The 26,344-nt window shown below is 35.3% G+C and overlaps 1 protein-coding gene across 1 annotated transcript; it reads right to left on the bottom strand.

Moving 5' to 3' along the window:
• Nucleotides 1-2,407: 2,407 nt before the first annotated feature.
• Nucleotides 2,408-3,912, bottom strand: LOC116166395. The gene is made up of 3 exons (XM_031481351.1): nucleotides 3,610-3,912; nucleotides 2,980-3,236; nucleotides 2,408-2,921 (listed from the first exon to the last, which is right to left on the bottom strand). The coding sequence occupies exons 1-3, from the start codon at nucleotides 3,910-3,912 to the stop codon at nucleotides 2,408-2,410; spliced, it is 1,074 nt and encodes a 357-aa protein (XP_031337211.1).
• Nucleotides 3,913-26,344: the final 22,432 nt, after the last annotated feature.

The raw sequence follows: 26,344 nt of genomic DNA, 5'->3' as shown, positions 1-26,344 counted from the left end.
TCAAAACTGTCCATTTTGAAAAAACTGCCCAATCAGGATCTCATTTTCTGATAATTTCTCTAGGGATGGTTATCGTAGGTAATTGCACAAGTGCATCAAAATTACCGATAATTTTTTTGAAAGCATGTTGTCTAAAAACTGCATGAGTTTATTTTCATATTTTGGTGAAAGAGCCCGACACCGAAGGTGGAGGGCTCTTTTAACAAAATATGAAAATGACCGAATGCAGTTTTTTACTGACAACATGCTTGAATAAAAAATTATCAGGTTTATTTTGATGCACGAGTGTAATTTAGAGGAATATTTCCCGAACAAGCATTACTTGTCAAACTGACGTTACCTACTTATACATTGTCGGTGTATTGTGAAATTGTCCAAAGGAGTTGCCAGTTGCCATGGATATGGACAGTGCAATTATCGCAGGGCTCTTTCGCTTTCTACAGTGCAATTATCTGTAATAATATCACAAGAGAGTGAGAATAAATTGAAAATAATTCGACAGGTTTTAGAAAACTTGTTGCCTTTTGGGCTCTCGTGACTATTGCCAAATGGCAACACGTTTGAGAAAAGACCTGGAGAATTATTATCTAATTTATCGAACTCTCGTGTGGTATTCGATAGATTATTTTTTCACGTTACAATCAAAATCACTGTTAAAATTTTCTTTATAGTCTTCTCCATTCTGTTTCTTCGCATATTCAACCCATTAGTCCTTCAAAATAACGACTAGTTTTGCGGTTGATGTTTTTCCTTCCAATTTATAGCCCCTCATTTCGTGGCAAAATAATTGGAATTGTTTCCAAACAGACGCGTTGCTTATTAGGGTACCTACATATTCTTAAATGCACTTACATTTACTTACAATGATTATATTACTTATTTCATCGACTGATGATTCACTAAAACGTTTGCGATTCATTTTACGAGCTTCTTGAAAATTTATGACAGACGCGTGAGATCAAGAAAATAGTTGTCATGTGGTTGTCATTCACTAAAAACAATGTACATTGAAAAATTCTCGCTGGGAATAATGTAAGTAGATTATTCTCACTATAATAATGTTGTGATTGGCTAGAACGTATATGAATGACTGAAATTGAACATTTCTATTGGTTTCGAGAAACGTCAAAAAATAATCGCTGTAATTGAGCGATAATTGCACACCTCATATGGCATTTATGACATATGAGGGAAATATTCGCGAATATTTCCCTCATATGTCATAAATGCCATAATATGAGGTGTGCAATTATCGCTCAATTACAGCGATAATTGCACTGTAGAAAGCGAAAGAGCCCTGCGATAATTGCACTGTCCATATCCATGGCAACTGGCAACTCCTTTGGACAATTTCACAATACACCGACAATTTATAAGTAGGTAACGTCAGTTTGACAAGTAATGCTTGTTCGGGAAATATTCCCCTAAATTACACTCGTGCATCAAAATAAACCTGACTATTCAATTCATCTAACATTTGTCACATTTCAACCAGTGAAATGTCTCGGTTTCAAATTGCTGCGCCAATGGGAACGAATTATAGTGACAATTCAACTCATGTATAAAAAATCGCATAAGCCGCAGTGCAATTGTCACTTTGACAGCGGCAAAAGTTACCTGCAACTTTTCCAGCGACAAATGCACTAGTGGTTTTTTCACTTATTCATTTTCGAATCAATTATCGCATTATCCTTTCCCATATGACTAGTTTGACGTCCGTCAATAATTGATTAGTTTGGTGAATTTCTTGTTCGTTAAATTGTCCTGCCGAATTACACTCGAGGTTTGTATTTAAACCGAGTAAATTTGGGTTGTTTAGGTAATGAAAATCTGTTTCCTTTTAGCAATTGAACTCGAAAAACTGTCAACCTAAAAATGCTCCACCTTCGGTGTCGCATTTTTATTAGTTGACAGTTTTTCTCGTCTAATTGCTAGGCAACAGATTTTCATTACCTAAACAACCCAAATTTACTCGGCAAAATACAAACCTCTCGTGCAATTATAAGTGATAATTTCACGTGTGGTATTTCAGCGATAATTTCACGTGTGGTATTTCAGCGATAATTTTTTATTCAAGCATGTTGTCAGTAAAAAACTGCATTCGGTCATTTTCATATTTTGTTAAAAGAGCCCTCCACCTTCGGTGTCGGGCTCTTTCGCCAAAATATGAAAATAAACTCATGCAGTTTTTAGACAACATGCTTTCAAAAAAATTATCGGTAATTTTGATGCACTTGTGCAATTACTTACGATAATCGCCCTAGGGAAGATTATTGGCGACGTCCCGCATACGACGCGTCATAATGAAAACTCAAAAATAATCGTAGCTGGAGAAAGAAACAACATAATAAGCAATTATTTCTTTTCTTGAAGAGTTGAAACTCTAAATTATACAAGCTTTTAAAAATCAAAATTGATTGCTATGAAAGGTACAATTATAAAAATTCATAATTCTAGGTTTTTTTGCGCTAACGTCACACTCTTTTTCAAGATTTGTTGAGGAGCTCGATGAGCTGGAACTTGTAATTAAAGTTGAAGAATAAGTGGACGATGATGCTTCATTCCTCATTTTTCCTATTATTTTAGCATGATGACATGAATCCAGCTGGAGGTAGGGCTTAATGGAAGCTGTGCTCGCATGTCCAGTAATCTTTATTAACTGCTCTTCGCCAACACCCCCTCTTGCCAAATGGGAGACTGCTGAGGATCTCAAAGAGTGATTGGTGATTTTCGTTATTGTTGTATCAACGCCGATTTGTTTCGCATCAGATTTCGTCCATTTCCCTATTTGATTTTTTCCAACAGGAGAATTTTTGTACCAGCCAACGGAAGAAAGATCCCTCCATAGTGGTTTGGGAGTCAGGAACAGCCTGTTTGTAGTAACATTTGGTCCTCTCTTACTCAGGAGCTTCTTGAATAACCTGAATTATTCAGATGATACTAAATAAACTTGTAATTTTACAAAATAACAATTGATACCTCACAGGACAAAATTTCGACTTCTCCGTGTTAGCTACCAGCCATTTGCTGTCTGCTAGTTTCCGACCTCCACCTTGTGCAGTCTTACTAAATACTGGGTTGTATTCTATTCTTCCGGACCAGACGCTGGAATTGCTTACCTCGTCGTGGAAAAAATTCACCTCAGCAACTGCGGCTTCCCCTCCTCGCCAAGCCAGTTCATAGCTAGCAATGTAGTAGAATTTTCGTTCCAAACCGTCAGGTGTATCCTCGTCGAGCTTTGAAACAATGGGCCGTATGAATAAAAGTAAGCAAATGCTTATACTTGCAAAATTCAAAGTAAATACTCGTAAGTGCTCCTTCGCCCTAGCAGCGCTTCTAAGCAGAAGGACAGGACGCAGTGCAGCGCTGCTAAACCATGCTAAACAGACCAGTATGAAGGGGCAGTTACGAGTATTTACTTTGAATTTTGCAAGTATAAGCATTTGCTTACTTTTATTCATACGGGCCAATATCTTTATATTCCGCATCACTCAGGGCAGATGAGCTGCACTTCCGTTTTTCAGGCAGCTTCTGCAGTTCACGTCTTTTGGCGTCTCGGGCGGCGCGACTTTGTTTAAACTCTACGTCAGAAAATGGATCAAACCTTACACCGAATTCTTGAAAATACAATTTTTGAAGCTGCTTGGCGGTCACGTTCCACATTGTTTTTATCACCGATTCCTTATAGTCTTCTACATTCTTCTGTTTCATGTTGTACCCCCAATCCTTCATAATTAGGGCAAGTTTTGTGGTGGGCGTCGTTCTTGTTAATTCGTAACCTCGTTGTCCGCAAAATTCATGAAACTGCTTCCATACGTAACCATTCGATTTCTTAGTATTTATTGGCGTCACTTGATCGATAGCCACGTTAATAGTAGCTTCGGAAGCCTCACCGAATCGCGTAGTGCTCATATTTGTTCAGCAGAAAGCAGGATTCGCGCAGAATATTAGGTGTATTACTATAAATAACCGACGCACTGGTCAAATTTGAGATTTGTTGGTATAAATTGTTTTAGTTGCTATAGAAATGCTGAATAAAACAAGCAACTAGAATTTCACGGTATAATATTCACCCGATTTTTAATCACAATTTCTACGGTGTTTCGTGAAATTATCTGCAGAATATAAGCGCGGGCGACACGCTTACGGATAATTTTGCCCTTGCGAAGAATCCTCGTACTGGTTGCCCTTAGAAAACTGCCCTCGGGCCAACCAGCACTCGTGATTCCTCGCGTGGGCAAAATTATCGGTAAGCATGTGTCGCCCTTGTTATATTACTATTGATAATAACTTTTTACTAATATCTGACCAGATAAAACTTTTTTATTTTTTATTTATTTCACATTACGATTAAATGTTCCCTTATTTATGTGTTTTAAATTTATCATACAACCTGAATACAAGAAATAAAATTAAATGAATTAAAAAATTACCGACTAAATTTACAATAAGAAACTAACATTAAAAATTACAATTCAACAAAATTTCCCATTCTGGGTCTAATTTGAAATTTTAAAAAATTCGCAGGTCTTATGATATAACTTGAATTATGCTATATACGGGATGTCCCAACTAGCATTTCCGATATTCCCATACCGAAATTAACATCAACAAAATCTTTCACGCTAAACCTTAAACCTACCCTAGGCTTCAACAAACCTACCATACCGACTGTGTAGCTCAGTAGTAGAGCGATCACCGGAGGTCGGATAGAGAACTGTATGTCAATATTTTTCGGTAAATAGGTACTGTCGAAGTAAAAAGCTTAGTAAACTCTCTTTAAACGCAAGGGCGAATTTTGATCACATTTTTACTACTTTTACAATTAATCAGAAATGTTTTTCGATAATTACGATGTTGTTATTGAACAGCATTCAGTTCAACCTACCCCTGGTGTATTTCGTTACATGATTAAAAATTATTGTATTCCGGTAAATAGTTTTTTTCTACGACCACCCTGAAAATAAGTTCATAACGTATAATTTAGAGTAGCGATGTTCCGGAAGCGGGATTTTTAATTTAAAGTGCCGAACTTTCGGAATCCGAATCGAAGCTCCGTAATATCACAAATAGAGGCAAGATATAGTACCCATTACCTACACCCGTGCGCAATGAAAAAAATTAGAATAGATCATGTACGTTTGGAAGTACAAATGTCAAAAATTTGAACATACGTCGTTTTGGGTTTTGCCTTATTTTCATTTCGAAATTCACGGAGATCGTAGAAAAAGTATGGTACGTCATTCGGTTGAAATTTGCGTATGCCAGCTTTGTGGAATGACAATTTTTCTACTCGCCTGTAACACGCACTATTACAACCTTATGACGTAATATACTGATTTTATTAATTAATTCTTAAACATTAGCATGTTTTAAAATGTCAGGAAAATTCGTGGTTTTCTTAAACGTATTTTCCTTGTAGCGATTCCAGTAAAAATCATATAAATCGGTATTTCTTCCGCGTTCAGAGTGAGGTAATTAAACTTATACAGTTATTGATGAATGTAATATCAATAATTTTACGAAACAGAGTATTAAAGATGTAAACCAGCATAGAACACATTCATCTGCATCACATATAGATTTAATAATAGTAGCTAGAAGTATATTAGAATAATTGGTGAACATTTGTATGTACGTACGGTTATATTTTATACATAATGTTACGATTCAAGATACTTCTTTAGCATTACACGTCTGTGTGAACATTTCCGTATGGATAAGCATCAGAGTTAAAATATTTCGAAATTAAACCTAACAATGCTTTATATTTGTGTACAACATGTAAATTTTTTGTTTTATATTTGAGATATATTTAAAATAAAACAATAACTCTTTTGTACCATTAACATAATTGTTACAAAAAATTCATGCAGTTCAGTTTATGATTTATTCAGCGTTTCACAAAGGAGGTTTTTTATTTCCAGTTTGCACAAAAAAAAAGCTCCTCGGTTCGTTTGAAAGATATACTGCATTCAAATTTTTAACAGACAATCGTCGATGATTATTGTTTTTTAAAGTGATTACTCTTTTTCCAACCATTATGGGAATTATACCTGACAGAACGGCATTCTGAAAGAGACAAAAGGTATTATGAGAAATTTTAGAATAGAACTGGGAATGCCGTTGGCTCCACTGAAACTACCGAGCTCGTATTCACTAATTGGCATTTTATTTCTCCTTTAATACATCCTCTTGCTATTGTCTACAAACTTTGGTATTCCGAAAGCAGGGTCGTATTGTACCTTCACCGTGCAAAACAATAGATGGAATGTCTAGTAACTTAACGTTTTGTGCCACTGTGATACGTCAACCCCCCTCATAAATGTATAGTATCGAAGGTATTGGTAGCTTTAAGAACTTAGAAAGCACCCATTAACGTTCCATTTATTGCGAGCATGGCGACATGCCTTTGTTCTTATTTATACTTTAGTTACATCATTACACAATTTTATTACAAATTCTACCGCAAACAGATACCATGCAACCTGTATTGACGACGGAAATAAAACATGTGCAGACTTGTAGGGAATTGCTTTTAGGTGATACTTTGTTATACAATCGTGCCACCCTTTTTTTTATCGAGAGAACCAATTAACTTTACGTGGATGCCTAACATGCATTTAATTTTTAACGCTTTTCTGAAAGAATGTGAAAGATCGCGCTCTTGAGATGCTTTTAACGCGTTAGTTACGTACTTGAACAGTGGGAAACTTTGAAAGTTGCTTGTTAAATGTAACACGAAAAGGTGGGATCAATAGTACATGATAATTTAAAATGGTTATATACTAAGCCGACGAACTCCGTTCAGTGTGTAGGTATATATGTATGTGTTTCAATTCAATACATTTTTTCTATATGCAACTTCTCATAACAATTTTTGTTCTTGAACAATATTTGAACTACCTATAATTTTGAAGACTTTTACAATTTTACAAAATCTAGTTATTACTTTATGTTGCAGGCGGAGACGGTCCTTTATCTTTCATATATGTTACAAACATCTTTTGCCAAATTCTGCAATCTTAGATTGTTTTTCGATTGTGACGACTATTCTTGAATTCCAATTGCGAAACGAAACACGTTAGTTTTCGGCCCGAAATAAAGAAAAACTGATAAGAAAGAAAGAAAAACTGATAAGTGTTGCCGTTTTACACCATTGACGAGTTTTTAATTTTCTGTTCCGAATAATATTGCTGGCAATTACAGAGCGAATTTTACAGTGATCGTGTAATAGTTTCTGTATTGTATTATCATGCTTTTACTTGCAAATTCTATTTTCCAGTGAAATTGACCATATTATTATTACTACTATTCATTATTCAAAGGTATGTCAACTGTACCATCTCTAGATTTATTTACTTGTTTATTTATTTATTTATTTATTTATTCCTTTTGTCATCGTAATACGTTCTTGATATTACGGCGCTGCGACCGTAGAAACCTTGCATCAGCATTTCTCTGTAGGAAAATTAATTTAATAAAAATGTTCGGGATCGGTTGACAAGAAAGCATTAACCAATAGGGAATTTAGATATCGCCATTTGAAATTAATTTGCCAATTTTCGTTTTTGGGGTTTAAGTCAATAAAAATCATAGTAGGAGCATTTGTCGCCTGACAGCCAAAGTAAATAAGTACATAGCTTCGAAGAACAAAATGTGCGTCGTAACTACGGCCCAAAAAGTAATAGTTCCAAATTACTTTGTTAAACGTGAACTAAAGAAGTTAAAGTGACAAATGGAATACGAGTAGTTAACGAAATATTAATCACTCCACACAATTCAAATACAATTATATTATAAGAAGATCTGAGCTTACTTTTAAGAATCCCTTCGCTTGTACATCAGTATATTCATTTGCTGCTTAATATTAGTGGGCCATTCGGCTTGTAAGCAGTTAATTCGACGATGGTTTAATTAACAAGTTCTAATACTAAATAACATGATTCAATGTTAGGTGGCCTTTTCTGTTTTTATCTAAACAAAATTGATATGTAAATAATTCCGTCCTTACTACATGAATGACTGCAGTTACCAATTGCACCGTGTCTTTATTCCGAAGCTCAGCACGTCTATCACTATCCATTCGAGTGTTAACAGCATAGGGGATGGTTGAACACTGTTGATTAGAGGAGAAAATGGAATTACTTTTAATCTGTTACTTAAAGAATAGAAATTCAATTACATTGAGCATTGCAAAGAGCTATTTTGCAAAGATCAGAATTTCAGTTACACTTTATGAAACACTTTAAGCTTCCATAGAATATCCATTTGTAACACTTGTTAAAATTGATATTGTTTGTGACAAACCATTTCCGCCGCATTCAATAGGTAATCAACAGTTTGCACACTTATCTATTGGTATAGTCATTGACGTCTAAATTAAATTCATTAATTCTATAAATGCACTATAAAATATTGTGTCAGCGCGAGAGATTTGCCCTTTGCTAATCCATTTTATATTCACGACATGACCATCGATATTTATAACACAGCTTTGCTTTTAGGTAATATATTGGGCCACAACAGTTAATTAATGGTATATTTAATAGAAGTTCAATTAACGCATTATAAATCGCACAATACTTTACTTAGTGGACGTTACCAATGCATGCAACCATCGTGAAATTGAAAGTACCTAGCTGTAGGATACTAATAATAATGGTGCGCCTGCCATTAATTAGATTACAAAAATATTAATGTACGAGAAACTTTGCAGCGCCGCAGAAATCCTATTTGCAGAATTTGTATGATACTTGGTGTAATAGTCGCTGGAAATAGCAATGTATGTACTGTACTTGTACAAAATCCATACAAGTTACAAGAACGGTTAGGTAATTTGGCGTCCATTACAAGAGCGGATTTTCTTCCTAATAATATTAATGCTAGGATCAGGAAAAAAATACAGGTAGGCAGGAGGTCCATACCCCATTCTCTTTCAAATGAGCCGCTTATCCTCGAAGTCTATATAATTTAATGAAAAATAGTGGAGCGTAAACAAACAAATTTTGAAATGGGCATTAGTTTTACTTTTAATCGAAGTGTCTACATATGAAACTTTTTTAGATACTTTCATAAATAGCATTGCTCATTGTCTACATTAGAAATTTCATGGATACCTGCATAAATAAAACATACAGCATGCGTAAACAGTAATGTTGAAACCGGTATTAGTTTTAGTTTAATTCCTAGTTCCTACTACATATGATATTTCATTTAACTGCTTTCACAAATAAGAAAGTTGCCATTGCGCGTGCGCAAAACCAAATTTTGCAACTTGTATTAGATTTGCTTGTATTCCAAGTGCCTATGTATTAAATTCCATTTAAATGCTTCAGCAAATAAGGAAGTTGGCATTGCGCATGCTCAAAACAACATTTCGTAAACGTCGTTAATTTTACTTATATTCGTAGTGTTTACATACAAAGTTTCATTTCAATATCTTCATAAATAAAAAACTTAGGATTGCACATGAGTTAAATCAAATGTTTTTCACTGCGCATGCGCAAAACCGGCTCAGTGGTGTAGAAGGAGTACGTGCGATGGACGGACGGACGGACGACAAAGTGCAGCTAATAGCGATTTTTCACTTTGAGGCTCTTTACACATAAACATTTAAAGGCCGCCTGGCATACATTCAAAATCTACAGTAGGTATATAATGCAAAAAGAATCAAGCCTTTCTCTGAAATATTGCATTTTCCTTTGTAGGTACCTTCCTCCAACATTTTCGATCGCCCGTAGATGTGACTCGTCTAGACGATCTTTCCGTTCCGCCCTTTGAGAGTACCCTCCTCTTCCGACACTCCGTTCTGCAGATATTTGCACTGAAAGTTTTGACATCACCAATAAATACGTCTCGCCCTGACGTTCCACTTGACCCTTCCCCGCTTCCGACATCTCGTTTTCAAGATATTCGCTTCGACTTCGACCAATAGATATGTCTCATCCAGATGATTCAGCCTATATGAGAGTACAATCTGTTTTTGAGGTATAAGGAATTATATCCGATAAAGATAATGGGCTGAAGGGAACACATATGGTTGGTATAAATTAAATTCCTTTCGTAAAAACCTTTCACTACAGTCGCACGGGTATAGTTTGTAAAAACCATTTTATTTCGATGAGACCTTTGGAATATTGCGATAGTTCGAATGTGTGGTCACCCCCTCCCCCCCATTTCAAAATTTGTACGGCCAATTGGTTACATGTATCCTATTTGTTGACACAATGGGAAATTGGTAACCAACCCAACCGTCGATATTTATTCTAGGTATATCTTATTCTCGGTATATACCTGCATTGTAGAATCGGCCCTAAGAGGGATCTCGTAGGGCAGATAAGAGGAATAGAGAGTGCAAAAGGACTAGAGCTCGAACGAATTCGTTGATCAATCAATTCGAATGGAGCGGTGTAAAGATTACATTCATGTTTCATATTTTTTTACAATAAAATCGTTTTAGCGTCAGTCTTCTTCGTAATTTCCTTTTTGCTACAGCAAAATTTGGCTGGAAACCACCACAACAACGTGCTTTCTTTGCCTTGTAACGACCCTGACCTCTGTATCATTGAAACAGTGTGGTTTAAAAATGAAAAAAAAACAATGAATAACAACCAGCAACGGATTTTTGGAAAGGTTTTTTAATTTTGTTCTATTCCATTACATGACTTTTTAGAACTATTGGGGTTCTATCTGGAAACCATGGAGATAACTTCCTTTTACACCAAATGTTTCCTAGCTCTCGCTGTCCAATTGGAGTATATCTACATCTATAGAATAAAAACATTGAGGAGTATATACATTGTGATTAATTAAAAAGATAGAAAAGTTATTATTTGATGCCTTTATGAAACTTCATTGTAGTTTCATTTTGTCCCAAAAATTGCAGTTTTGGATCCTTTCCAAGCGGCAATCAAATGTAGGCATGTACCACTACACTCCAATTCAGTGAAGTTAAACCCAAGGTTAAACCCCATTCAATCATTCCCTGAAACTGAGTAAAAATGCTTGCTTCAAAACTATCGTGCATATACAGGTTGATTCGGGAGGAAAGGGAAATACTTTAAAGACATGCCCGGGAATCCGAAATAAGCTCAGTCTAAGGTTGGTTGCCTACGTGGCAGTAAGCTTCTGATTATCATTACTTTAGTCAGTGATAATCAGGGGAAAAATTTTTACGAAATCACGAGAATAATGTAGTTTTTTAACTTGTCTCAGTTTCTCAGTTGTACACCAAAAAATAAGGTATTTCGAATTAAGAAAAAATTAGTTAAAAATGTAGCAATTATTTATTAGAATTTTTTCTATTCCAAAAGGGGAAAATATCAGCAATATTTAACTACCTACCTATTAGGCATTTTCCTACCTTTGAATGTCATATTAGTGCTGTATCATTTTCCTGTAAAGGATTTAAGTTGGAGAATACAGCAGATCCTTTTCTGATGTACTTACAAATTTTGATTTTCTCCTACCTTTACCAAAATACCCTGTCAATCTTCTCCCTTGATTTTCGTGCAGTTGCAATTTCTTAATGTGATATTGAAAAGTGTAGATTTATGCACTTTAATTAAGTTAGTATAACTTTTCAATTACATAAGGCTATAATTTAAATAATCTCCCTACGGTAAATGTTTCAATTCGACGAACAACAATAAATTACATTTAGATTTACTACTTCATTATGCACGGAAGATAAATTGATCGTGGCGTCTTTTGATAATTGGTTGATATCTTAAATACATATGTCTTTTAATTAAAAATGTTAATTGGAAATCATTATAGTTTTACAACATACGTTGCCGGTTGTTAATTGTGATAATTCTAATTCAAATGTTCTCAAATTTTCTCACGCGTGTATTGCGGGAAAAATGCAATTACTCCATCCCTTTAGGATATCATGCTTGTGGTAGTAAATCACCTGTAGTTTTGCGAAAACTCATCCGATACCGCAATCGCAATGAATTTTGTCTGTTGTTTCGAACAAAACTTTAGCATGAATAGGTAACCAGTAACCTATTAATGAGTTTATCAAAATTCTTGCAAGGAGTGGAACTGTGAGTTAAAAAATTCAGGAAACATTCGGTTCTTCTCGGCGACCAGTGACAACATTCCAGTGGTGCTGCCGCTGAGAGGTAAAGAGGGAAACCTGACCCCACACTACTCTTCATCAACAGTGTACTTGCAGTATTAACCGGTGATCGTAATTCCTCATGCGGTATGTCAAAGTTAGATCGGTTTAAATGCAATTTTTGAGCGAGTGTTTTTGGTGTCTGTGTTTGTGTAAGTAAAAGTGTTAAACGTCTCCTACGAAGTTATGTGCAAAAAGGTCTCATTATGGGAAGACTTACAAAAAGTTTTTCAAGTGCCGGTCGTCCCATTTTTCGAGTGCATTATAAAAAGTTAGTAAATGACTACAGCCATACTTTGGATAGTTTTAAGATAATGCCCTCATTTCCGGAATACCTTTCATATTGTTGCCATCAGTGTGGCCACACGCAAAAGCTACAGGTAACTATCTGCAAATGGCTATTTAATTCGTTTATTTCTAGAGCTTAACAAAATTATATGTTATTATTCTATTAAATTCCAAGATAGGGGTGTTTGTGAATATTTGCCCGCCAACTGTTGGTTACGTTTTAAATAATGATGCACCTTAAAAGACGATTCGAAATCGTTTTACATATGTCAACATTTAATAAAACGGAGCGAAAGAATAAGAAATACACCCATATACAAGAATGCGCCCGTGGTCCCCATTGCACGCCATGTGGCTTAAGTCAATGACCTGCGCGGTTTGCACCATGCGCCCCATGTAGAACTACTGGTATTCATCCACTGACTCACACTAGAAAAATCGTATGTAAATTGGTCCCTTTAATTAAATTAAATAAAACTCAATCCGTCAATTTTTAATGCTCTGGATGCGCAAATTACAAAATGGCCGCATTTAACCGCCATATATACACGTATAGAACCTAAAGTGTGATAGGAAGTATTGATCCGAAACGAGATTTGAAGGTTTCCTTGATATATTTATAAGTCAGCTGCAAATGCGAAATATATGGGGATGTATAGGTAACATTTGAAAAGAAATTCACGGCTCTTGATTCATGATATCTTGGAACATTCAGCACCCCAACTGCGTTAATGCAGTATTGTATAGATTTTTAATTCGTCCCTTTTTAAAGCAGATAGGTATTTTTCAAGTTCTCCTTTTTGAAAAATACAATAGGTACTGTAATGAAGTAAGGGTCTGCCTTTGGCATATAGTCTGTCAATTCAGAAAAGAATAATCGCCTTTCTTACAATGCATTATTGTAAAAGAATGAACTGGCTTGACTACCTTAAAGTGCTTTTAATATTGTGTTGATGGCGGATTTCTTTGTGCAGTAATTGTGTTCTGGATAATGAAGGTACTGGCAGCTGTAACATTTTCCATTCCCGTTCTAGTAATTCAAAAAAGTGCATTCGAGTGGATCAAAATTTGTTTTGCATTTGTACGTTTAGTAAACCAGTTACCACTCAAGGTTAATATTGCAATTCAACACAAGTGCAGGTTTCTTAGTTGCAGACTTCATTAGAATTCATTGGTATTTCAAGTTATAGCGGATGCAATGTAGTTTCAAATGCTTTTCACGGTCATGCCCTCCACAATTAATGTTCATCTTCTCTTGCTACAGCAAATACGAACTCCTTTCAGTCGCCAATCTCAGTCTGTAATTAAACCAAGGTGATAATTCCAGATTTATTTTCCTTTTTGGAGATAGCAATCGCAAATCCCACGCATTACGGATGTAGAGAGTTTTATGGGCCCACAATTACAACATTGAGGATATCCTGCCATTACGTATTAGCTTCTTTCATTTCAATAATTCATATTATTCTTTAGTTTCTAAGTTACCATTTAATTCCATTTAATTTGATTAATAAAATCATTTTATCTACCTATATCTCCCTTTCTCGCCAATTTCAGATGTGCACTAATAAATGTTGAAAACGTCGGATGTTAGTTAGGTACCTCCCCTGAATCCCCGAGATTCCTAAAAAGTTCTTCTTGTTGCTAGGATGATTTCAATAACAAGATTATTATTTCTAGCAAACTGATTTCTGGTAAAATGCTTGGGAAGGTTAAATACTTCCACCCGAGCTTCCACCAGATTTATTCTCGTTGGTATTTATTTCCTAAGAATATCTCAAACACAGATTTCAAACAAAATTATTAAGAAAATTTGCAATGATAATGATGTTAAAGAAGATCTCTTAAAACTCTCATTAAAACCTTTACAAGGTTCAAAATCCTTCTAGGCTTTTACGGCTTTCAACTCGGCTTTCAATGTTGCTACCTCGGTTGCTATCGAGGTTGCTACCCATTAACTTTTAAAAGATAAGGGAGCTTTTAAGCTCGCTATTAAGGATTTTGTGAACATTTTAGGATTTGAAAAAAATGTCGTTACGAAACACATTGTTAAGAACATGAAAAGCTCGATAAAAAGGATGTTTACATAACCATTTTAAAAAATATTTTTCAGCCATTTTTTAAGATGATCTCTGAGATCATCTGTAAGAGCATTACGACGAGCATTACTTACCTCTCGACCTCGCTCTCGACTTACCTATATAGAGACCGAGGGGCAAATCGTGTACACCAAACTGCCCATTAGTACTCACGGAATCTTGAGGGCTCGCTCGAGGGTTCCTAAGAAGTTAAACAAGTTAAAAAGTAATCGTAAACGATTTACATAAAGCGCATTTCCACTTGCATTCATTTCCCATTTGTAAGATGCAACTTCTATAAAATCGTAAAAATCCAGCCACAAATATGAAAGATAGCGTTGCACATGGGCAATCCATTTTTGTCGTGCTACTTCAATGTCAGCTTATGAGAAGAATTTCATTTCAATGCTTTTCTAAATAAGAAAGTTGGAACTGCGCATGCGCAAACCTAAATTTTGAAACTAATGTTAGATTTTCCTTTGTTCCAAGCGCCTAAATATCAAATTTCACTTAAATGCTTCCATAGATAAAAAAAGTTGGCACTGCGCATGCGCAAAATAAAATTTTGAAACTGGCGCTAGATTTTCCTTTATTCCAAGTGCCTATGTATCAAATTTCATTTAAATTCTTCCATAAATAAAAAAGTTGGCACTGCGCATGCGCAAAACCAAATTTTGAAATTGGCGTTTGATTTTCCTTTATTCCAAGTGCCTATGTATCAAATTTCATTCAAATGCTTTTATAAGTAAAAAATTTTGCAATTCGGTTTATAAATGGTCGAGATGCGAAAAGGGCACTGTGAATTTTGAATCGATTCGATTCAACTTTTGGCGTTGCGTATTATATGGCTAAAGCTATGCCCATATTGAATTTCATGCAATTCAGTTCATATTTAACGGAGATGTAAAAGTGATCGAACATTTCTAAACAAAGTTATCGTTCACACGGACAGATAGATGGACAGACAGACAAAGGAACAGAGAGACAGACCAACTATAGCGCATTTTTTTTTATTTTTGTGGAAATGCGCTAAAAATAGACATTTTCCAAATTAGGCGAGTTACCGAGCGTAAGAGAGAGACTAAAAGTGATCCTAGTACTAAAAACTCAACCAAAAATGAATTGATTTCAAACGTTAAGTAGATTAATAATTGAAATCTCTTCAGCGTAAAAAAATCAACAATCCGGGAGTTTAAAGAGATTAAAAGTATTAACCTAATATTTATAGGGATTTTAACGAGGAGTTTACCGTATTTTTTATATTTAATAGTATATTATTATACGAGCATATAAAGAGTGCGATTAGACTGGAGGTGAAGTTTGCAACACGAGCCGAAGGCGAGTGTTGTAATTTCTTCCGGGTGTGATAATCGCGAGGATAATCGCCTTTATATGCAAGTAAAATACGCTATTTTATCTACGACTATTTAATTAAATATAAAATACGGGATCTGAATGAGTTTGAAACGTGACAACTTCATAGCGCTACTTCACCTCAAATCTAATTCAATGTATCGCAATGGAAGTGGCAAACTAAATATGCAATTTATGTTATTAATTCTCCAGAATTTATACGTATTTAAGTGGAATTAGTTAGTTTGTACACCTATTAAGAGAGTGGGCCTAATGTATTTAGTTTAGAAAACATTAATTTTCCCTCGAATTTTCCATACAATTCAACGACAGCGTCGCATATCTGACATAAAAATGTCCTGGTTTTCCATTTCATCAAAATGGCTACGTCATTTTATTATGTCACATGGAATCCCCACGATCTATAAAAATCGAGATAAAAATGCCATATATGGCATACTATAAGCGAGGGAGAAGGTACAAAATATAAGTATACTCAAAACACAGAAACAGAAACCCCATAGAGACTGCACTAAAAAAATAATACTAGTCCGATTTCTGTTTTTTCTTCGACATTCAAATGGATTGAGAACATTATGACAGACAACACTTTAGACGAACATAACATTGAGTGTGTTATCTTAATTAACGGCGCTTCTATCGTTTAGTCAGTTATACGATAATCATTCTTCGAAATTACCCCATCAGGACATCTAACAGACTTCCTGATAAGTTACGTAAATAGCCGCATACGTATAAATTTGGCGAAGTCATTAAAAGATAACAGAACAGATGTACTTTCGAGTAGAATTTGTAAACATGTCGGTTTTATAAGAAATATTGGTCTAGCGCTCAAAAAGTTTACTGTTTCCACAGCGCGTTAATTTGGTACGTACGACAAATATGTAAATTTAGATATTTTTGTAAAGCCTTTGTTTTCTATGACTGAATGTACAATATACCAAGCGAGAAAAAGTCTTGTAAACTCTATTTTAGCATCAACTTTAAAAACTTTGTGACTATGAACAATGACTGTAAACCACATCCTACTGTTTTGTCTCGGTGTAGCCAACCTTACCACTTCACCCGGTAGAACCGGTAGAACATTCATTCAAAGAACTAACATTGCATTACGTATTCATATGCATATTAGCGTTGTTAATTTATATTAGAAAGTTTTGCCGCCGTTAACGTACAAAATTACTCAAATATTATAATCTAGGGTAATGTAATAATATGTAGATAATGGGGTTGACGGGGGTTAACCAAATATTTCAATTATGCGGGATCATTACGGAAACGTATTTGACCGAAGTTAGGATAATTTTCTGTCTGGGTGTGTGTACAATCTGCGTTGCTGTTTCAAATTACCTATTGAATTGACGGGGGTTTGTCGAGCAAGTATTTAGTGCTTATGAAATCGATTCATTTCTCCTCATCTACAATTATAATAAGGGAACATTCAATATCTCACAAAAGCTCGAGCTTTTATAACGATATCAATGTGATATCTTCCATGTGTAAAATTAGCTCAATATTCACAATTTTACGTTATAGAACAAAAATAATATCGTCCGTGTCATCACTCATCATTGCGTACCAGACCACGAAATCTCCAGAAAAGAAAAACACTTATTCTCTTAAACTGCCCTTGAAATGCTATTGTTGATTAATTAAATGACAACCGTGTCCCTAAAATTATGTTGTTTTGTTTAATTAATTTTTCCGTTCAATTATATAAATCCTTGTTCGTTGTATTAAACTGACTGTTACGTCAATTAGTATGATTTTAATTAAATATTTCCGTTCAGCTTTTGTCCATTTGAAGTTAGCAGTTTCTGTATACATGAAAGCTTTTAAGCCAGAAACGAACAGGGAGTGAGTAAAATATCTATATATTAGAAGATAAAATATCAAAGATTGTGTAATTATCGAGCTTTAATGAAATTATCGTATCTTGTACCTATAATTAATGAATAAAATCAAGAATTTGTTATTTTATCGAGAAAATCAGTAGGTATTTACTTCACTAGCACTACACATTTGTGAAGTGCAGTCCTCGCTGCAATTGATGACACCGTTTACAAATAATAGATAATTGATTGTGAAATATTAAACCCTTGCAAATAAGTCACTAACCACATTTAATAGTATTTTTCTGTCCAAGGGTAAAAAGCGAGGTAAAAAGTGATGTTTCTGGGAACAAAAACATTTACTCATCACTTACAAGCACTACAACTCAGCACACATATACACACAAACATGCAGAAGGCCATACTACTAAACTTTCTAAAGCTAAACACCACGCTGAGTGAGTTAAAAACAACGTAATAATAATAATAAATTTATTTATGTAGCTGTTACAGTAAACAGACATGAACAGTCAATACAATACGAGATACAATATACAAAATTAATGTAGAGATAGAGAGTTATAAATTGGCAGGCGATATAAACAAGGAATTGAAAAGAAAAGGCACACCGGGATATCTAAGGAGGGTGGTATACAGTTATTTGAGCAACAGAAGAAACCAGGTAAAATTATCTTCCGGGAAAGGGTACCAGTTTGAGGTGAATGGAGGATTGCCACAAGGGTCGGTGCTGGGTTCACTCCTGTGGAACATTGCCTACGACGGGGTCATCCGGCTGGGGGTACCGGCAGGAGTGGCTATGGTGGCGTATGCCGACGACCTCAGTATGGTGGTGACAGACCGCAAGATTGAGCTAGCGATACAGAAGACGCAGACCTCCATAAACAAAGTACAAGATTGGATGGAGCAGAAAGGTGTCAAACTGGTGGGCAGTAAAACCCAAGCGACCCTGATTGCGGGAAGGAGAAAACTCCCGGAGGTAATCCCTAACAGTCGATCGAACGGGCATAGTGACTGGGATAGGGATACTGTGGTTAACTATTGATAAGAGCTTGAGCTATATGCAACATGCCCAAAAAGCCACGGATAAAGCAAATAGAATGGCAGAACAGCTGGGCCGGGGGGGGGTAATGGAAGAGGAGAGAGTGCTGGCCTCGGTGGTTGACAATGTGATCCTATATGGTTGCGAGGTGTGGGGAAAGGCTATAAAAACAAGGAGGGCCAGAGGAATGGTAGACAGAGTACAAAGAAAAATGGCCTTAAGAATAGCGACGGCTTATCGAACAGTATCTACTAAGGACCTATTTGTGGTGGAAAGTACACCTCCGCTGAGGCTAAAGATTTGGGCAAGGGCGCAAGACATGAAGGGAAGAGTAAAGCAGACATACTCGAGGCATGGGAAGAAGGGTGGCAGACACGAGAGTCGTGGGCGAAGGATGGGGAAACCAACTATTTTGTCACGCAATTTCTAACAGGGCATGGGGAAAATGGGGTGTACCTGAAAAGAATAAGAAAGAGGGAGAGTGATGCCTGCACAGACTGTGGTGCCGTGGATGATGCAGGACACAGGGTGTTGAAGTGCCCCAGGTGGGAAGCCGAGAGATACCGCGTCGCCATTAGAGTATGGGAAGTAATAGAAAAGGATAACATAATCGAAATAAAAAAATAAAAAACTTAGCATTGTATGTACAATTGTACATGCGTTAAACCAAATTTTTTACACTGCGCATGCGCAAAACCAAAAATATCGGTACGCCCGGAATCCTTGGACCAAGCCCGTGAGCATATAAATTACTTCAATTTCTATAGTCCGAGGTATAATCCAAGAACTAGCGAACCATTCGACTAACCCGTTACCTACAAAACTAGAACAATTTTAAATGATGCTTTATTATCAGTCAATTAAAAACGAGATTTAAAAATTACAGAGGAAAATACCGTTCTGGCAGGCATCTCGCGGTTGTGTCATCCTCCTTTAATTGTTTGAAGTTTACAATGTATTTCTTATGGCAATAATCCCATGGCTGATTGTGATTGAAACCAATTTTCATTCGTTTATGGAATTATTGCCATAAGAAATACATTGTAAACTTCAAACATTTAAAGGAGAATGACGCAACCACGCTCTTTGATGAAAATATAAGTAGGTACTTTTTTTTAATATTTTTATAAAACGGGTTTGTGCTAACCATCTCAACTCGCATCTCATTAAAAAGTAAAATGAAAGTAATATCTGATTTCTTAAAATTCGGTTGAATTCACTTAGAGCTACCCAAGAATGGCGCAGTTTTGGTTTCGATGCGCAACCCTGTCAGCTACTGAATTTTGTTGTTTCATCTTTTTTTTATTAAAATTTATTTCGAATTTGAGGGAGCTAGATGCTAACGTCAACCTCCTCTGCAAGTACGCAGTATATTAGGATTTTTTGAATAAAACAATTGTGCACTATTAAGTAAGTACCGTATCGACAGTATCCGCCACTTTTCCGTAACCTACCGATTGCGGCCGAGTACGGTACAATCGTCTCTTGATGCGACACGGTGTCTTTTCTGCTTGAACGAAACTGGTAACTTCATATACCCATATACAAAACATACGCATTTCCAATGCTAAAATTTCATGTTGTGCTAGGTTTTTGTTCATGCGTTGTCGATAGTTCTTCCTCTAGTTCTTTATAATATGCTGATTTATACATTATTATTAGCCAAGGTATTAACCATACAAGTGTATCCATTATCTTTTCATATTTGCGCCCACAAAATAAATTGCATTAAAGTAGGTATGCCATGTTACGAAAAATAAAACCTGCAAAATCAAAAAGTTCATGCCATAATTTATAGTTTGTCACTTACCACGCAATACATTTGCATACTTTACGATATTAATTAAGTAGAGACTGCAATGGACGTGAGTATAATTCTGTATAAAATCACGATTAATTTGGTGTAGGAGTTCATTTTACTGTGTAGGTTTTTCGATGTGTAGGATACAAGTTGTTTTCAAAAGTAGGAACGAGAATTACATGAATCAAAAATGAATATGTAAAGCACCTACGTACACGACGTCTTCGTTTGATGTTACTAATTATGATAAAGCCTATCGCAATAAATAATTTCTGCCTAAATTCCCTAATTTGTGTTGAGTTTTTTTTTGTATTCCTAAATATCAACAGTCTTACAAATATAATACACAAAAGCACGGCACATACTTTCTTGGTTAGCTTTTAAATTGATGAAACACGGAGCTTTGCAATTTGTACCTTCGCTTTCTTGAGGCATTATGCTATTTACATGCAAAGTAATTAGGGTGCGAAGTAAGTATCTTCTAGTTCTGCATCTTTGTAATCTGTTTCTGCAGGATTCGTATTGTGAATCCTGGCTTCGCATTTTAATTTTTCATAACATTTTGCTTGCATAATGTAATCTACTTTCGTTTCGTGTCGAGGGTTGGCTGCATATTTATGCAACAAAACGGTTTTATCAGTCATTCGTTAACGGCCTTGCAACATCACCAAGGAAATAAACAATGGGAGAGAAATTACGTAATTTAATCTCTGAGTAACTAGACGGCATTTCAATTCTGCTAATCAAATACATTACAATCCGTTTAATCCCTTATTTCCCAAGTTTCACCTGAGTCCTTTTAAATTATTTGAAATTTTAAATCTTTCTACGGCTTTCAGTTACGTAACGCCCCGCTAACCTTTCAGTTTGCTATTTCGATCGTTTACGATCAATATAATTAAGCTGATATGATAAATTGGGCAATACTTTCGCCAATTTGTTTCGTGTGTAATTTTGCTTTATTGGATTGAATAAGTATTTAAATCGTAAATTCGATGCCCTCATTGTTCAAAGTTCGCTTTATTGAATCGGAAATTGTAATTACAAGGTTCAGTTAACCATTTTAATTAAAAAATTCGTTTAACATAATTTATTAAAGGGTTTAATTCGAGGTTTAATTTCAATGATCATTCATTTCGTTTTTAAAAAAGATTTTCGGGAAATTCTTTCTAATAAATTTTTTGGCAAGAATGTAGACTAAATATCTAAGTCATTTTTGCCGTTCTGTAAATTTGAGAAAACCGCTGTATGTACTACACTTAGATAAGAAATTTCTTCAGGAGTTTCCCACCTAATCCTAGTTCGACCTGTTTCTGAACAACTGCACAATTTTATAGAAATAGGTCTTCAACTGCTTTCGGAAGTACAAGATTAATATGTTGTAATAGGTACCTATGTAAAAACTCGTGGCTCGGTGTTTGTGGGAGCACTCCTCCGAAACGGCTCGATCGATTTTCCAAAAATTTTGTGTATATTTGGTGGGTTTGAAAATAGATCCTAAAGTATATTTCATAACGTATATTCCTAAAGACGCAAGGTCTGCTAGTACCATAATAGATTTGCACAATTTACAACCTTGGCTGGGGAATTTGCATTTGCAAGACTTATTAGCGAAAGTAAAGGTGTTTAAATCATTTACCAGTAATTCTAGACTTATTTTTATTGAAACGCTATAAATTAACCTTTTGGGAAATACAGTGTATATTAGAATTCTAGAAGTTTGCTTATATGGTAGAATTTTCCTTAGTTTTGCGCACACGTCATCGGTGTATAATGACGTCATCGCTAAATAATAATAATAATACTCATAATAATCTTTATTCTTCTCGTATAAACGTAATAATGACATTGAAAAAAAAAATTCGAAAACAAAAAAAACAGAAGAATCACAAGGCGAAGTTCAGATATACAAAGAGAAATCTTCCTATAAAAAGTTTACATAGGATCATGGAAGAGACTACGTATGTAGGTAGCCATACAGACAGTTCTGCATTATGGGTACGATACCCATTGCAACTTCTATGAACCACAATTCCTAAAAAGAATGTTGCCGTAGTTATTTGTAACGGGTTGTCTATGTCGCAAACTTTACTACCAAGTTGGACACTATTATGTAGACGTACAGGAAAAATTAAAAAAAATAATTTGAATTGTTTTTTTCGTAATAACAACGCCCGCAGTACATAGCAGTAGCAGTCGAGAAGCGACTGCAATCCTGACTTACTTCATACACACAGCAGAACCACCGTTACTTTCATGTCAAAAATTGTTAGAACATACGACTACATGTGAAATTTGGACGTTTTATTATTATGCATAAACAATCTATAACAATTTTTAATCACCCAATTTGTTGCTGACTAACAGTGAAAAAAAAGAGAACGTTTCCACGCCCTAGCCTAACCAATGGCAGATGTGGTATGTATAATTGTATACCCAATATGGTATTCTAAATATGCAGTTATTCTATAAATTCGTTTTTAACACTATCACTTACAAAAATTTCTGCGATACTAAGTATAAAGAATGAAAATGGCGAAGAACGAGGCGAAGAATATACACCGAGATATACACGCACTGGCCACTGAGGGTTTCGCACGAGGTTTTGCATAAACAATAATCTCAATAGTCTGAACCTAATTGTAGTATACTTTAATTCGCTTTAATTCTAAGTAAGTTCTGTGTGAACGTTTACTTAAATTCCTTTTCTTCTGAAACCACAAATTGGAATCGGGAGTTACAATTGGATGTATGTGTCTCTGTTTGTGGAGTGGAGTGGGAAGGAGAGAGGTAACTTAACGGACATCTTGCATGTCCACATTTTCTATACTGAATATTTTTCGTAGAAATTCTCTACTTTTGTTTTATAAATTTCATGGACGTGAATATGTTCCCAAAATGGCACCATCATTTCCTTTTGAATTTTAATTGAATATAAAATCTCCAGTTTAGGGGTGCGCATCTTGCAGTACTTTACTTATTAAGGATCCTCCGATCCTTTATAGTTTTGTATTGTCATCCGTCCGTCCGTCCGCGTGCGCTCTAACTCTTTTTAGAAGTGAGCGATTGTGTTGAAATTTGGTGTACAGGTACTTTGGACATTAAGAACGGGCGCTATTGATTTTCAGGACGCTGGTTCAACAGGAACAAACGTTATAGGCCTTCGAGTGAATCGGGAACAGGAAAAACTACGGGCTCAATACAGGGTGTTACATGACCGCAAAAAAAATTGGGTGATAGAGGGGATCAAGACAAGCCCTTTTTCCTAATAAACCGATGGTCCAACGTGTTTCGTTTGGGAGTCCCCCCCAAAGAAGTGGTGAAATTTGGATTTTTTCTTCCATTTTTTTCTCGGCAACCATAAGAGCTACAAAGATGGACGTCCGAGTTTGAAAATTTCAACATTTCTACACCCCTGCTTGGGGGTGCGAAAAAAAATTCTGATTTCGATTTGGTATCTGGGGGTTTTTGAACATGAAAATCGAATTTGAAATTAGTTTTTAAAAATTCGAAAAAAATTTAGTTCCACTGCAAATCTTGTCCGAACAACGAAAATTGAGAGAATTTTACGACATTTTTTGTGTACATACTTCATAGGAGTTCATGAGTTAAGGAACAAAATTGTCGAACAGTTTTTTAAAATAACTTTTCAAACAAAAATGTCAAAATGGTTATTGATGCACCAAGATCGTTGGAAAAAAGACTAGGGGCATTATCTCAATACCCAAGACATGAATTTGATGTATTTTTGGCCACCACGTGGATTTTGATCAAACCTCGGATCAAACATGTCAAAATCGTTATGCACCAAGATCGTTGGGAAAGAACTAAGAGCATAATCTCAATGACCAAAACATGAATTTGATCTATTTTTGACGACCACATGGATTTTGATCAAAACATGTCAAAATCGAAATTTATGCACCAAGATCGTTGGGAAGAAGACCAAGAGCATTATCTCAATGACCAAAACATGAATTTGATGCTTGTTTGTTAACTATAAAATGTGTTTCGTAAGTTTAAAATAAATTTGTATTTTGTAAGACTAAAATAAATTGTCGTTAAAAGTGATTGTAATACTGAGGATGCTTTGATATTTGGTTGTATCGGTTTATTTTATTACAAAATCGAAAACGACTCTAAAAACAATATCACAGAAATCGAAATCGATTGCAATTGCAATGGTGTAACTTTTTTTTACATAAATATCCAAATATATGGAAATACTTTTTCGCTGGACAGAAAACGCAATTTATCAATAATTATTATAAAAAAAAACATAAAAAACGAGATAAAAAACCATAGTTGTTAACTGTGCTATATTATTAAACGGGGGAAAATAATACCTTCCCGTTGACCCGGATATTGATTTTTTTTATTTTCAAACTATTTTTTATTATGTAACGGCTAGTTGGAACCTCGGTTGGAACAATACGCTGTGCTTTTTTCACTTCAATGGATCTACGTTCAACTATCTACTTAATATCTACGTTCTGATTTTAAGGTACCTATTGGTATTGGTAATTTAACTAATACTCGTATAATATCCCAAGAGAATAAAATCGCTGTATGTGGAAAAGTTCGTGTAATTATTCCCATAAGCAAAAACAAAATACTATTTTAACTTTAGGACTCACTGCAGTGGCATGTTAATTTTCTTTTCCAATTAAATTCTCTTTTATAAAACATGCAAAGTTTACTTATGCCGCGAAGAACTAAGTGTTTCTCATAAAATATAGATATGTTTATGTTAATATAAACCATTTATGATGGAAAGTCTTCAAAGAACTTGCCTCGCATTAAATGTGTTTAACATACACATACCGATGTCTTTAATAACGCATATAACTACATAAATGTACTTTTCAGAATAATGAACCTCGTAATTAGGGTGCTTTGTATACTACTGAAGACAGTTAAGCGAAACAGGTCATTAAGTTCATTCCATGTATTCGAAATATTTTGCATCTGTAACCGACCATACAGGTAGGAACGTATTATCTAAATGCTTTAATGGTGATAAGAGGTGAGGAGTTGTGGACAGACCACATTCTCAAGATTCCGTGTGAAATTGAAATTCAATTCAAGCTTGTATTTAACTAACGCGATCCTGAAGGATAGTACTTCAGGAAATGATCACTACGAAATATTTCACGACTTTAAATTCCTATTTCTCAATACCTATCTTCGATATGCGTTCACACTTTATGGGCACTTTGAGCAAAGATACGCGTGTAAACAAACGAACTGACAGGTATTGTATATACGTCGCGTAGGCTTTACGGTATAAGGGAGTGAATGGATTCGGTCATGTGTTGTGTTTTCGGTAGTCTTTGTTCCTAAAGGATCCCCTGCATTGTGTGTGTCGTTTAACGATAAAGTGTCTCAAAAGTTACTCTGCTCGTTCAGAAGTGAATATACTGGATTATGATGGCGGTTCGTATTCATGATGAAATCGAATGGGTAAAAGAAGGACTGCCATAACTGATTTTTCGTGTTACTTACCACTTTAGAGCCATTCAAACTTAATTGATAGTTTTCAACCTTTAGCCTTTTTTTAACACTACAGAATATGCCTAAGGTTAACACTTAAGTATAAGTGCTCTGATTGCTTCATCTTGCCCTTCGTAAGGGACAAACGCATCTATATCAACTAGTGGAATGCGAAAGTGAGGTATTTGTCTTCATTGTATTCTTAATTTTAGGTGTCGTAATTCCAGATCCGAATCAAGTCATGCTAACAATAAGATGTTGAAATGCTTTAAATTCTGCAGTTTGCTTTGA

The sequence above is a fragment of the Photinus pyralis genome, unplaced genomic scaffold (assembly GCF_008802855.1).
Source record: "Photinus pyralis isolate 1611_PpyrPB1 unplaced genomic scaffold, Ppyr1.3 Ppyr1.4_LG3b, whole genome shotgun sequence".
In the NCBI taxonomy this organism is placed as follows: Eukaryota; Metazoa; Arthropoda; class Insecta; order Coleoptera; family Lampyridae; genus Photinus; species Photinus pyralis.
The sequence above is the reverse complement of the archived record's forward strand: the minus strand, read 5'-3'. Positions and strand labels throughout refer to the sequence as shown.

Coding starts and splice junctions, on each gene's coding strand:
- LOC116166395 (XM_031481351.1), bottom strand. CDS start 3,912: ATGAGCACTACGCGATTCGGTGAGGCTTCCGAAGCTACTATTAACGTG. Junction 3,237..3,609: donor TGTATTTTCAAGAATTCGGT/GTAAGGTTTGAT, acceptor ATTGTTTCAAAG/CTCGACGAGGATACACCTGA. Junction 2,922..2,979: donor TCGAAATTTTGTCCTGTGAG/GTATCAATTGTT, acceptor TGAATAATTCAG/GTTATTCAAGAAGCTCCTGA.